Source organism: Musca domestica, unplaced genomic scaffold (assembly GCF_030504385.1).
Source record: "Musca domestica strain aabys unplaced genomic scaffold, Musca_domestica.polishedcontigs.V.1.1 49, whole genome shotgun sequence".
Lineage (NCBI taxonomy): Eukaryota > Metazoa > Arthropoda > Insecta > Diptera > Muscidae > Musca > Musca domestica.
The window spans coordinates 4,434,040-4,449,608 of NW_026712344.1; the positions used below are offsets into that span (position 1 = coordinate 4,434,040).

Sequence of the window (15,569 nt, forward strand, 5' to 3'; positions counted from 1 at the left end):
TCGTTGTATCCTTCCATTTTGGCCCGCGGTACAAGATTTTCGTGCGCTGCATTTTGAACTGCACAGTGGGTTTTAAAATTTTGATTTCGTAAGAAAAAATATCAAAATATTTGACAGAAATTCACATAGCAAGAAGAAAGTTCATGTCGCTTTCTCATTTGATCTTCCATTTGTGTTCTCATGAAAGCCGTATTCTCAAGTGGTCTTTCTGCAGTAGACCAAGTGATATTCTTATAGAAAGCCAAGTCCACCGAAGGTTTTCTTAAGAGTATCTAGAAAAAAATACTCAGATTGTCTTCTCAGGTAAGGCCCAGATTGCCTTCTAAAAGAGGACCCAGAAAATGTTCTAATGGAGGTTGCGAAATGTCTTCTCATAGAAAACCCAAAAGTTTCTATCTTCTAACGGAAGGCCAAAAATATATTTTCATAGAATACCAATTAGTTATTCTCATGGAAGACCAAGAAGGCTACGTTGTGGTATTCTCATGGAAGACTGGGAATTTTTTCTTCTTATAGAAAAAGAAGATATGGTATTCTCACGGAAAACCAAGTTCTCATAAAATACTGGTGGTCTTATCAAGGAGTGACAAGTTGTCTTTCCCTGAAAACCGAGAGGTCTTCTCTTAAAATACTAAGTAGAATTCCATGTGATCTTTTCCTGAAGGCCTTCAATAAAAGACCATGTGGGCCCCTCATAAAAAACAGAGTGGTCATCTAATGGAAGATCGCATGGCCTTCTTAAAAAATACTAAAGTGTTCTTCGTATAGAAGATCAAGTCCTCTACCTACAGACGACCGAATGGTATTCCTATAGAATACTAAGTAGACTTTTATTGGAAGCTCAAGTGGTCTTCTTATCGAAGACCTAGAAAGACCCAAAACGTCTTCTTATACAAAGCTCTTCTCATATAAAACCAAGGAGATGGATATGGTATTTTCAATAGAGGACCAAGTCATTGAAGAGCAAATGTTCTTATCATTGAATTCCAAGTGTTCTTCTCATAGAAGATCAATTGCCCTTCTTTTGGAAAACCAAGTTCTGGTCTTCCCGTGAAATATCAAGTGGTGTTCTTAGGAAAGAGTAAATGCTCTCCATATAGAAGAGCAAGTGACAAATTGTTCTTCTCTTCTCTCTACCCATTTAAACCAAGTTCTCTTCCCATTGAAGTCCAAGTGCTCCTCTCATGGATGACCAATTAATCATCTCTTAGAAGATCAAGTTCAAAAAAAGAAGCCCTCATTGACGACCTCCTTATATCTTTTTTCCAGTGTGACCAGATCTAAAATAGTGTTGCAGCTAAACCAGCATAAAAATAGTACTAAAAATGCCGAACAAAAAAATTAAAATGCCAAAAAATAATGCTAAATATAAATACGTTTTTAAACCCTGCAACACTATGTGTTTGGGGTGTTATAAGTTTGATTGGGCCAAAAATTATGTAACTTTTCGAAATTTTGGCTTCCCACATAGAAAAGTATATATTGGTCTTCCAATCTCGCTGAGCTAATCCGATCTAGCTATGTTAATTTGCAATCACGCTAAAGGTCACAGTTATTGACCAATCGGCGCGGAATTTAGCATGAGGCTAGAACTTAGGACTAGGCAGCAGCTTTCCAATTTGGATGGTCATCGGATAATGTTGATCGGGTGAAATTGACCATTAGTTTTGTGTTAAAAAAAAAACAATTTTCTCATTATACCGCGAATAATAGACGAAAATGTCACGTAGATATCGATAGTGAAGATATCAGATATTTATAGCGACATATATTCGCTAGAATGCTTACATCTCAAAAATAGCTTAACTGATTTTGACAAATCTTGTCAATTCAGAATGCCCTCTTGACATAAAAGAAAAAAACCTAAACAAAAATGCATGAAAAGATCCCAATAAAGATGAGAATATTGATTTTGTGATATCTTCTTATATTTTTCCATTTTTCCACTTTTTTGTCGCATGAGATATTTTCATTTTGAATTACAAATATTGAATTTCACATTTTGTAATATTTTTACTTCTTACAAAACTATATAGATAGGATATTATATACAGGGCACATTTATGACCCGATCCTCTCGAAATATTCGATTGAGGTAGGGTTAGTGTCAGAACAGGAGCCTGACACGTCACTGAAAGTTTTCTGACACATCATAATTTTTGTTCGATCCTTAGGAAATTTTAAATGGAGGTTCGGTATCAGCCCTGCCAATCATTTTGGATGGTCATCGGATAACAGTTAGCGGAAAAATGGAAAAAATACCACAACGTCTATTCCACTGAAATGCTGAAAATGAATTTCAGCCGCATTAATATAGAGAAACCTTAATTTACAAATATTTTTCTGAATAGCCATTATTGTGACTCTCTTTTCTTTAGCTTTAATATAGGGCAAATTCTATAAGAATATGCATTACTTCGGTCCAAACCATGCATTTTTTTTAAAGATGACAGGTTTTTGAAAAAAAAAAATGGTTTCAGATCTATGAAGGCTATTCGGAAGGAGGACCAATAAGGTCCAACATTTGTTTTTAAATGTAATATGATTTTATTTAAATGTTTTAAGTTCTAGAAAATTAGAAAACCGAATGATGATTAGAATGAGATCGTTTGTAATTTTAAAACTTTCGCAACCTTTATTTAACCTTTTCAATCCGCATCTAAAGTAAATGAGTTAATTCATAGTGTACAATATCATTCTATTTCTAATTTCTGCCTTTATAAGGTTGCCACATGCCACTGAAAACTCCTCCAACTTCGTTAATAAATTGTAAAACTAGACACTTCATAACAAATGAAGACTATTCCTTGAACGGGGTTTCATTTAACGTATTTTTAAATGTTTGCCTTTTCATATGTACTTAGCTTTTAGCATTGCTTTCTAAAACAGTAATTTCGTTCATAATTTTCACGTAATTTAATTTTTTACATTAAAAAAATGGATTTATAAAAAAGTACTAAAATATAAGAAAATTTTTGGACTAAAAAAGCTAAAAAATGCTAAACTAATAATATCAAAAAGCTAAGAAATCCAATATTTCGAGAGGATCGGGCCATAAATGTGCCCTGTATATAATAGCCTATCCATATAGTGTTGTAAGGAGTAAAAATATTACAAAATGTGAAATTCAATATTGTAATTCAAAATGAAAATATCTTATGCTACAAAAAAGTGACAAAATGGAAAAATATAAGTAGATATCACAAAATCAATATTCTCATCTTTATGGGATCTTTTCATGCATATTTGTTTAGGCTTTTTTTCTTTTATGTCAAGAGGGTATTCTGAATTGACAAGATTTGTCAAAATCAGTTAAGCTATTTTTGAGATGTAAGCATTCTAGCGAATATATGTCGCTATATATCTGATATCTTCACTATCGATATCTACGTGACATTTTCGTCTATTTGTACATTCACCGGAATTAAGAATATTCGCGGTTTAAAGGGAAAATTGTTTTTTTTTTAACACAAAACTTATAGTCTATTTCACCCGCTCAGTATTATCCGATGACCATCCAAATTGGAAAGCTTCTGCCTAGTCCTAAGCTCTAGCCTCATGCTAAATTCCACGTCGATTGGTCTATAACTGTGACCTTTAGCGTAATTGCAAATTAACATAGCTAGATCGGCTTAGCTCCGCGAGATTGGAAGACCAATATATACTTTCCTATGTGGGAAGCCAAAATTTCGAAGTGTTACATAATTTTTCGCCCAATTAAACTTATAACACCCCTAACACATAATGTTGAAGGGTTTGAAACGTATTTATATTTAGTATTATTTTTTGGTATTTTAATTTTTTTGTTTGGCATTTTTTAGCATTATTTTTATGCTGTTTTAGCTGCAACACCACAGATATAAAATATATCTGGTCACACTAGAAGATAGATATAGGGAGCTCTTCAATGAGGGCTTCTATGTTTTTTTGGGAACTACCTTTTATGAGAAACCAATTGGATTTCCATGAGAAGAGTAATTGGCTTTCTATGAGAAACACACTTGGTCTTTTTTTGAACTTGATCTTCTAAGAGATGATTAATTGGTCATCCATGAGAAGAGCACTTGGACTTCAATGAGAAGACAACTTAGTTTAAATGAAAAGAAAGAAAAGAAGAGCAATTGGTCTCTTGCCTTCCATGGAGAGAATTTGCTCTCTCCTGAGATCATTACTTGGTCTTCTATTGGGAAGAAGACCATATTCATCTTCTATTAGAAGACTAATTTGACTCCTATGCGATATCTTCTTTGTCTTCTATAAGAAGACTACTTGGTCTTATATGAGAAGACTTTCAGGGCTTTGTATAAGAAGACATTTTGGGTCTTTCTAGGTCTTCGATAAGAAGATCACTTGTGCTTTCAATAAAAGTCGACTTAGTCTTCTGTAGGAAGACCACTCGGTCGTCTGTAGGTAGGGGACTTTGTTGTCAATACGAAGACCACTCGGTAGGAGGGCAACTTGGTCTTTTATAAGAAGGCCATGTGATCTTCCATGAGAGGACCACTTTGTCTTTTATGAGAGCCCTACATGGTCTTTTATTGAAGGCCTTCAGGAAAAAATATCGCTTGTAATTCTATTTACTTTTTTATGAGAAAAGAGAACTTAGTATTTTAAGAGAAGACCTCTCGGTTTTTAAGGAAAGACAACTTGTCACTCCTTGATAAGACCACCACTTGGCCATCTAGGAGAAGACCCACACTTAGTATTTTAAAAGGACTTGGTTTTCCGTGAGAATACTATATCTTCTTTTTCTATAAGAAGAAAAAATACCCAGTCTTCCATGAGAATACGACAACGTAGCCTTCTTAGTCTTCCATGAGAATAACTAATTGGTATTCTTTGAAAATATATTTTTGGCCTTCTGTTAGAAGATAGAAACTTCTGGGTTTTCTATGAGAAGACCTTTCGCAACCTCCATTAGAAAATTTCTGGGTCCTCTTTTAGAAGGCATTCTGGGCCTTACGTGGGATGACCTTCTGAGTATTTTATTCTAAAAAATTTTTGGACAAAAAAAGCTAAAAAATGCTAAACTAATAATATCAAAAAGCTAAGAAAAATGATAAATGCTAAATGAAAATTTTGCTGTTAAATACCAAAAAATTAATGTTAAATTTTGCTTTCCCCACTGTGTGTGCCAAATGTCACGTTGCATTTGTATCGAAGGCGAACAGAATGAATTTTCTGTTGCACAAGGAAATCGTGCTGAAATAACAATAGAAATAAAACAAATTTTCCATTATTTCTCTTATTGTTGTTGTTGTTGTAAAGAGCGTAAGATGAAGCTTTAATCTACACGTCATCGTTCCATGTAGTTGTATATTTATTTTTTAATTATGTCTTTAGTGCCTGTCTGTCTGTCTGTCGGTCGTCGTTTGTAGCATAATTCGTTGGATACAGTTTTTTCGCGAAACTATTTTTGTGTCACGTAATTTCTTCTTGATGGCATTGAGAAGCGGATATTTTAATGAAAACTATATAGTATGAAGCAGGTAGTAACGATTATAATTGCTTTTAGGCAAAAATAATGAATAAATCTAATTGCAGCAGGTGAGATGAAGTAATAATAAAACAGCTCCAAGTAAAATCGGTTTCAAATACGAAAAATAAAACTATATATGTTGAACATAGATCAAGAGTAATTATTTTTACACATACGGAATCGAGAAGATCCTATCCCTCTACGTAAAATTAATTAAATTCGAATATTCATTTGTTTTAAATTAATTCTGGAAGCCAAACATTGTTGCACTTACAGCGCAAAAAAGAATGTCAAAAATATCCATCGATTTTATATTCAACATGACTTCAAATCAAATAAATTTTGTGTATTTTTTATAATTTCTCTTCCAGGCCAAGTTATTTCGCATTTTCCAAGAGGTTATGAATGCCGGCCGTGATGCCCACCACGAAGAACTGCGACGCCTGGGAACATATGTTGTGAGGAAATTTGTTGAAACCGCTCCCAACAATCCGAAAATCTATGCCGAATTGCTGTTCTACAAGAGTGTCAAGGAAGCCAATGAAGTTGAATCCGGCTACTGTGATGCCTATGAATCGTAAGCATTCATTTCAGTTTTTTTTTTTCATTTTTCTAAAACAATGATAAATCGTTTAGGTTGTTGACCAATTGTAGTCGGCAACCTTGAGCCAGCCATATTGCTGATATACAATTTGAATATCTATTATACTGTAGTGCCTAAACACCATTGCCATTGCTCGTTAAAGGCCTTTGTCGGGCTTGTGAGATTGATTACTTAACAAATCCCCAGCCTGTCTGGTGGTGTAATGCATAATGTACGACGAAACATTAGTGAAATGGAAATGATGATGAATGGCTGTAAAAATCTCAGACGGTGGCGAATGGACTCTGTTTATGGCAGTGGCCTTCAGTGCGACAGTTGGGTGGTAGTTGGCCTTGATTGTGGCGTTTAGCACCCATTTTTCTATTATAAAGATTTTTCTTTATTTATTTTGTTGGCCTTAATGATGATTTTCTTTTTAAATTGTTTATAACGCCACCGCTGTCCACTTTTTATAATTCATCTTTTTCTTCTTTTCATTCTTCTTTGTAGTGGTACCAAAGGCACATGGACCGATGAACAGGAGGCTGAATTGCGTTTTCTATTTGAAGAAAATCAACGAAATCCTGAAACTGACAAGGGTAAGCAAAGTGTTTTTTTTTTTTGTTTTGTGTGTCTAAGTAGTTGTGATGAAGTCTTTTATTTGAGTCCAGTCGTCCCTTCCTTCCCCATCTACTTTGGATAACACTTTTTTTTTGCTAGGGAGATTCCATTGCTGCTGGCTTTGATGTGACATTCCGTTTTCTATTAACCTGTGGGTGAGGGTTTGAGACGTTCGATAATCTCACTGCATGGGATATTAGTCGGGGTTGCCGCTTTCCCAAAAAATGACAACCAATTTGTATATTCTTGATTTTAATTGTGGGCGATTCCGAATTTGGACGATTTTAATTCAGTCGATTTCGCTCGTCTATGAGAAGACCTTATTGTCGTCTATGAGAGACCTTCTGGTTTTCTATAGGAAGACCACGTTCAGCACTGCTATAGGAAGACCACGTTCAGCACTGCTATAGGAGGACCACGTTCTGGTCTTCTCCTTCTGTATGAGAAGACCTTCTCTCCTTCTGTACGAGAAGACCTTCTCTCCTTCTGTACGAGAAGACCTTCTCTCCTTCTGTACGAGAAGACCTTCTCTTCTTCTGTAGGAGAAGACCTTCTCTCCTTCTGTACGAGAAGACCTTTTCTCCTTCTGTGCGAGAAGACCTTTTCACCTTCTGTACGAGAAGACCTTTTCACCTTCTGTACGAGAAGACCTTCTTTCCTATGTTGAAGAGAAGACCTTCTCTCCTTCTGTACGAGAAGACCTTCTCTCCTTCTGTACGAGAAGACCTTCTCTCCTTCTGTACGAGAAGAACTTTTCTCCTTCTGTACGAGAAGACCTTCTCTCCTTCTGCATGAGAAGACCTTCTCTCCTTCTATACGAGAAGACCTTCTCTCCTTCTGTACGAGAAGACCTTCTCTCCTTCTGTACGAGAAGACCTTCTCTCCTTCTGTACGAGAAGACCTTGTCTCCTTCTATACGAGAAACCCTTCTCTTCTTCTATACAAGAAGTCATTCTACAAGAAGACTTTCTCTTTTTCTATACGAGAAGACCTTCTCTCCTTCTTTACGAGAAGACCTCCTTTTCTTCTATACGAGAAGACCTTATCTCCTTCAATACGTGAAGACCTTATACAAGAAGTACTTCTCTTCTTCTATACGAGAAGACCTTCTCTCCTTCAATACGAGAAGACCTTCTGGTCTTCTATAAGAAGAAGAATTTTTGGTCTTCGATAAGGTGAAGACTTTCTGGTCTTCTATAAGGAGAAAACCTTCCAGGCTTCTATTGGAAGAAAACCTTTTGGTCTTCTATTGGAAGATACCTACTGGTTTTCTATTAGAAGACCTTCTTCTCTTCTATAAGAAGACCAATTTCTGCTCTTCTATACGAAGACCAATTTCTGCTCTTCCATACGAAGACCAACTTCTACTCTTCCATACGAAGACCACCTTCTGGTCTTTTATACGAAACGCCTTCTGGGTTCTTTAGGAAGACCTTCCGGTACTCTCTACGAGTACCTTCTGGTCTTCTTTACGAAGATATTCTGGTCTTCTATAGGAAGCCTTTCTGGTCTTCTATACGAAGACCTTCTGTTCATCCATACGAAGACCTTCTGGTTTTCCATAAGATGTCTTTCTGGTCTCCTATAGGAAGGAAGTTCTTCCAGTCTTCTATAAGAAGTCTTTTTGCTTTTATTTAGAATACCCATTCTTCTATAGGGAGATATTTCCGTCTTCTATAGTACTGTCTTCAGGTCTGTAATTAGAAGGGCAGGCACCTGTTCTCCACTGGGATTTTGTAGGAGGCCATGTCTTATCTTCTATAGACTGGCCTCCTTCTTCTATGTAAAGCATTTGTAAAGCTATCGAAAGAAGACCTTTTAGCAGAAATGTGTGCTTGATGCGTTAAATTACAACAAATTTCTTAAAAATAATTTCGGTATGAAAACAATTCAAGAACAACGGCAGCACTGGCGATAAAACTGCTGCTGACAATAGCATCTAGATGATTTGAAAGACACTCGTGCCCTTACCCTTAACTGCATGTTTTTGGCTTTTGGCAGCATTTTAAGTGCTTACTCGGTCAAAGTCCGACCAGTGATTGATTTAACAAGTCAATTTGAATGTGTTGACAGTTGCCTGATTGAAATAATTTTCTTTATTATCGCCCCCATGCAAGCAACAACAACACCAGCAATAGTAGAAGAGCAGCATAGCACACACACACAACATTACTGTCATTGTCGACTACGACGCCATCATCATCGTCATCGTTGTTTGTCATCAGCTGCGTCCATTTCTCCTTAATGACTTTGCTCGATGAGTTTGTGTTTTATCCTCATCCTTTTTTGTCTCATATCCTTGCTTTGTGACAATGGATAGAACCGGCTCCTGGCCGGCTTCCTTGACTCACTCGTATTGTCTGATTAAGCTTTGACATTTTTATTTCGCCAATATGTCCGAGATTAATTGTTATGTGTCTGAAGTGATTGAAATTTGTTGCTGTAGCTGTTATCATTCTATAAATTATGACTTTATGATGAGAAGAGAATGAGAAAGAGCGAGAGCGAGAGCGAGAGCGAGAGCGAGAGAAGCAAACAAACAATTTAGGGTTTATCACGATTGCCTTTTTGAAGTACATTTGATGGACGGCAAATTTGCTGCCAGCGAACCCCGGATGAGTATTGTGGCATATAATTTTTGGAACTTTTTAATTCTCTTTTTTTTTAAGAGCGTTAATTGTCGCACGCATTGTGAATAAATCACTTTACTTTGTTAAAAAATGTAATTTCGAATATTGTAATTTATTGGACATGAATGATCATAAAAATACTGACATTTAGAATATCCTTCTGTGAACCCAAAAGTCCGATTTTGCATCGTACTATTTTACTTCCCTATAATTATATGAAAAACTTTTTAGTACGAAGTTCTAGACTCGCAACATATTCCACATTTTTATTTTTATACCCTCCACCTTGGAAAGGAGGGTACATTAACTTTATCATTCCGTTTGTAACATCCCTAATATTCGTCGTAGACCCCATAAAGTATATATATTCATAATCAGCATACGGTTCTAAGTCGATTTAATTTGACGTAGAGCGACAATATTTAGCAGAACAATTTGTATTGTGTCTAGGATGGTTAGTATTGAAAATAAGATACAGCGGTCCACGTTTTGGTATAGTCCCCATATAATGATACCTCCCGACATTCGGGATTTTGACACATTGTATGTACGCTTTGGTGTAGACCCCATATAACGGTACACATTTTTTTACGGATTTGTCTAAAAACTGGTATTTGTGCTTCCTTATGGTCCACGTTTTTTTATTGTCCCGTATAGCGGTGCATCCCGATATTTAGTATTTTGATTTTTATTTTTGCCACATTTTCCCACGAAGTTCTCTAAAAATTAGTATTTGTGGGTCATAATGGATTCTAATGTTTCCTTTGTCCTAAGGCGGAGGGTATTCAAAGTTCGACCCGCCCGAACTGAATGTTTTTTTACTTGTTTAGTTCTAAAATTACAGGATTTTATTTACACAAACTCAATTTTTTGATGTGGCTTGAATAGGAGTTTCTTATTTTCTGAGTGGGAACAAAATTCGTTCAAAGTCGAACAGATTGTACAAGTTTAGATTTTTTCATACCGCTGTGTATCTTTTCAGTGACCGCCCAACGAAACAAAATACCCAAGTTCGATCCGTCGCCGGATGCCGAAGTTCTGGAAAGCTTCCGATTTCGGATGCGTATTCGGTCCGACTTCTGACTGAAAGTTATATGGAGTAATTGACATTTTGTCGGATGAAAGTCTGAAGTTTAAGCCGACTTTCGAACCGAAGTCGGGCCTACTTCAAAAGAATATCCTTGAGAAATTCGAAATTGAAATTAGAGTTGTTGGACCGAACTCGGAAGTAAAATCGCATTTCTAATTTTGTTTTTCAACCTTCTAACAGTTTTCCGGCCGAATTCGGAAGAATGGTCTTATGAAGTGCTGATGTACATATTAACAACAACAAAATATTTGTTTGCATTCATTTCCACTCTTAGAGCAAACTATTTCTCTATTTTGAGCGATTATGTCCCCACTCCAACAATCCTGCTCCCCAGCACGTTTCGCTCCCAAGTGAAAATTAGCAAATGCTATGATTTTAACAGTGTCTCCATTTTTAGCTCCTTCTCTGATTATTTGTTGTCTTCTTTCAGATGTCATTGATTGGATTTTGGATAATATCATCGATAAGACCCGCACTCGAAGAGGTGTTTTGAAAAAACTAAAGGAAATGGGTCTGACATTTAAGGCTCCAACAAAGAAGTCAACAGCTAGTGCTCAGTCTAAACATCTGTGGAAGCCTGAGGAGGATGAAGAGTTGCGTTCACTCTATGATCAATATCGCACGGAGGATGGTAAGAGAGGTCGCTCTAAGAACTCATATCATGTAGTAATGTTTTTTTTTTTTATTTCCTTCCAGATTGTCTTCAACGTATCCTCGGCGAATTCGAGGAGAGACGCAACAAACAACAGATCATAAAGAGAATGTTACAACTACATATAATAGCTGATAAATCGGAAATATTGCCTCAGAAGCCAAGAAAACGTAAATCTAAAAAGAAGAACAGCGATGATGATGAGGAAAATGATGAATTTATGCAGGAAGAAGGCGGCATGTCGGAAAGAGCCAAGTCGTCGTCATCGTCGTCGAAACCATCTAAGTCACGTAAACCAGCCAAGTCTCAAAAGAGAAAAATTGTACGTACTCCCCTTGATGTTGGCACCGTCAGGGCTTTGCTGGGTCAAATTGATGCCGACAAATATCAGGAATCCATTGATTGGTTGAAGGAGTGTTTGGATGATGCCGCCGATGATGAGGATGAACCAAGCGAGGAAGATGATGGCGTACCGTTGTTGCCATTACAGCCCCAACAAAAAGAGGCTATGGAAGATGACAATTTCAAAAAAGTTTTGGTAGCTCTGGGTATACAGCCACCTGTTTTGGGTATGGAAACCTATTGGCGTATACCGACCTATTTGAATTCGGCCGATTTAAAGTTGAGAGCAAAAATTGTTGCTGGTGAAGAGGTGGAAATTGATGTTGAGGGTATCGAAGAAGACGACGACGATGAAAGCGACAATGCAGATGACGCTGGCGATGATAATGGCAGCGAAAGCGAAGATGATTACTTGGAATCCTTGGCCAATGCCAAAGACCGTGAAAAGTTGGACAACTTAGAAAAGATTCGTGATCAGCAAAGATCGAAACTGAATAATTTAATGTTCAGCAAGAGCGATGAAGAAACTGAGGAACGGGCTCCACTGCAAGCCAAAAAGAAACCCAAAACAAAAAAAGAAACTCAGAAGAAAAAGAAAAAACCAGCAAAGTCTGATGACTCTGACGGTGAAGACCCAGAATTGGTGAATAAAATTAAAAAGAAATTGGATAAGAAACGCCGTAACTACGATTTGAGCAGTGAAGAGGATAATAGCGATGCAGAAGATACCTTTAAAATGCCAGCTGAAAAAGCGGTGGAAAAGCCAAACACCGTAGATCTTTTTGACCAACTAAAGGCCAAGAGGGCTAGTAGCAAAATCAAACTTAGCGATATGGTTGATGAAAAGAAAACTGCTGCAAAAAATAATGCCACCGAAGATGATGATGAAAATGATGATTTGAATTTCAATTCTGAGGATTATCGCAAACGTTTGGCGGAATTGGGTGATGATGATGATGACGACAACGAGGATGGTGGCGTGGAAGAACAAGAAAAAACTATTATCAATCGTTCTCGTCGTGCTAATGTAATTGAATCCGATGATGACGACGATGATACTAACAAGAAAGGTAATCCTGATGAAAATGCTACTAAAAAACGTCGTCGTTCTGTGGATGCTCATGGCGAGGAGACAGATAAAGATGAAGAGGATGAGGATGCCATGTTCTTATCGCGCAAGAAACCTTCTGCTGCAGAAAAACTTGCTGCCGAAACCGGTGAAGAACCAGCTAAACGTCGTCGCCTGGCCATCGTTGATGATGACGATGAAGATGATTATTAAGCAATTCTCTTCATTGTCCTTTGCTGTTGTATGCAGTGACTTTTCCCAATCAATTCTTTCAATTTACTTCATGTTTGCTTTGATTCCCGATTCCAACATCAACCATTTCGATTTTGTCGTATCATTTTACATACACTTAATTGAACAAAAATTACTGCACGGCATGCCAGCCAGCATCCGGATTCTCAAAATCAAAACTTCGCTGTTGTTTTGACATTTCCCTTTTAATTCTCTGCTCGCTTTGTCATTGCCATTTCCGACAATGGTGGTGGCATATGTTTCCTTAACCGAATGAATATCCAGCATTCGTGGCGTAGCATGGCAGCATTATTAATCTCTGTCCGCTAATGATAAAATGTCAAAGTTTTATCTTTCACTTTTCACTGCATACAACACGATATTATTATTCATTTATTGCCTTTTGTTATATCCTTTTTTTCTTCTCTTAACATCTTTTCTTTTTTTTTTTTTTGATTTTCTTATTCCTTTGTGTAAACGTTGTGTATTTTTGATTGCACTTCGTCGTATCGTATCGCTTAATTCTCTATGTTAAATAAAGTTAAATGTTTCCTTTGCATCTTAAATTGAATGTTTTATTTCTTAATTAAAATGGACAGACAAATGTCCTTGTGAAACGAAACGATAATGGATAATGTGAAATATCTGTTAAGATAGTTGATAATGGGGAAATCAAATATTCGTTACGTGTAAAGTTGTTGATTATAAATTTATACAGTTTTTTTTTTTTAAGAAGAGCGAATGAATTAAACTTGTGTGGTCAGAGTAAATTTGTAGTTGAAAGGAAACCTTGATTTTAAATTTCCCAATTGTGAAATGGGAAATAACTGACTGACTGACCTAGATTCAAGATTCACATGAAGTTAGAGTCTTGAAATTTTCCACGAGGGTCAGTCTTAGTGAGTAGGCATGTTATCAAGCTGGGGTTTTTTTGCGAATTCGTACGAAGAGTATTAAAATGTACTAAAAATTTAATATTTTGTATTGGACAAAAGGATGATCTAGAATTCTAGAAATTTGGAATAAGAGTTCTGGGGTTTTGGCGAATTCGTACGAAGAGTATTAAAATGTACTAAAAATTTAATATTTTGTATTGGACAAAAGGATGATCTAGAAGGTAAGTTTGATATATAAAGGTTGTTTTGGAATTGTGTAGTAAGTGTACGAGCTGTACTACATCTGGAACAGTTTGGTTTAGGGTGCACCGATAAAGCTGGAATTTCAAAATTTTGTATTTGGTTCCCTGTAGGTGGTAGATTTGTGAAAACACTTGAGCTGGAATAATGGAATTAAATATAGAGGCCTCAGTTGGTATCTGGAATTGACAAGTGGAAGTGGATTTGTAAATGCGTACTATGGTACAAAATTTACCATTGGGTATTGGGATAGAGATGGTAATTTGGTATCGAGGTCACTGTTGCTGTACAAGCCGGAGAGAAGGAGGTGGAATTAGATACACGTAGGATATCTGTGCATGAGTATGGTAATAAATTTGGGATTGGATCTTAGGATAGAGCTGAAGTTCTGAAATTGGAAATCGGAGGTGGACTTGGAAATGCGAAACATGATTGTTCGAAAAGTACTAAATGATACTAATTTGCCGTTGAGTGACTGGGCAGAGGAGGGGCCTTTTGATTGTTTTTTTAATATGGTTAAAACTTGCGTTGAGCGAAACTAAAATGCACGGATTCTAAGAAATCTGAATCCAAAAATTTCCAAAAGTGTGAAAAATGGGGGAACTTACCCTCTCTATATTGGTAAATTTTCGATGTAAACTTTCCAAACGCCAATACACGTGTCTTCTTTTTACACCCTACACCACAAGGTGGCCAGGGTATTATGTCTTGTGCATGTATTTTTGTTAACAAAGTACAGTTCGCATTTATTGTCCTATCCAGATGAAATTTTGCACAAATCATTTGTTTGGCCCAAGGACGAACGCTATTGAAATTGGAGATAATCGATCAAAATTTAGATATAGCTCCCATATATATCTCCGTCCGATTTGCCTTTTATTGTGCACCAAACGTGTAATATCAGCTCGATTAGTATGGAATTTTGCACATATAACCAAATTAGGCCTTAAAATAAGTATGCCAAATTTGATCGAAATCGGCTTAGATATAGCTATAGCTCCCATATATATTGTTCATCCGATTTGTTATTTTTGTCCTCCGCAGCCGTAATATGCACTATGTATGTGTAACAATAATATTTGGAGAAATATATCAAAAACAGCTCAGAAATACATTTGCTAAATTTTATCGAGATCAGTTCAGATTTGGATATAGCTGCCATGCATAACTTCGTCCGATTTACCTTTGATTGTGCACCAAACGCCTAATATTTGCCCAAATGATATGGGATGAAATTTGGCACTTACGACCCAAGCTAGAAGCTAGTATGTCAAATTTGGTGAAGATCGGTTCAGATATAGCTAAAGCTTCCATATATACTAATCATCCGATTTGTTATATTTGTTACCCACAGCCGTAATATGCACTCCGTAACAACGATATTCAGGGAAATATATCGAATACAGCTCAGAAATATCTTTGCCAAATTTTATCGAGATCGGTTCCGATTTGGATATAGCTCCCATATATATCTTTATCCGATTAAATGGCCAATACAAGTCCGAATTTAAAAATTTGAACTTTAAATTGTAATTATAATCATAGCGTGTATGATTGAATTCTCCCATAAAAATGTTTAATTGTTATGCGGAGCTCTGCTAAATTAGGAAAGTGGTGTAGGGTATCATAAAGTCGGCACGTCTGACATTAAGACTTTTTTTTACTGGTTTAGCTTTATTTTCATATTCCGTTAGATTTTCTCCGTAGTTATTGACAAAAAAGTTTGTGTGTGTGAA

The 15,569-nt window shown here is 36.5% G+C and overlaps 1 protein-coding gene across 1 annotated transcript in view; it reads left to right on the plus strand.

The window, feature by feature from the left end:
* LOC101888435 (protein timeless homolog) overlaps positions 1-13,263 on the plus strand; it is a 697,464-nt gene extending 684,201 nt beyond the window's left edge. Inside the window, exons 15-18 of the mRNA XM_059128021.1 lie at positions 5,851-6,056; positions 6,573-6,661; positions 10,834-11,034; positions 11,100-13,263. Of these exons, the coding sequence (XP_058984004.1) occupies positions 5,851-6,056; positions 6,573-6,661; positions 10,834-11,034; positions 11,100-12,679 (2,076 nt within the window). The 3' untranslated portion in view covers positions 12,680-13,263. The remainder of the gene's footprint in view (positions 1-5,850; positions 6,057-6,572; positions 6,662-10,833; positions 11,035-11,099) is intronic.
* Positions 13,264-15,569: the final 2,306 nt, after the last annotated feature.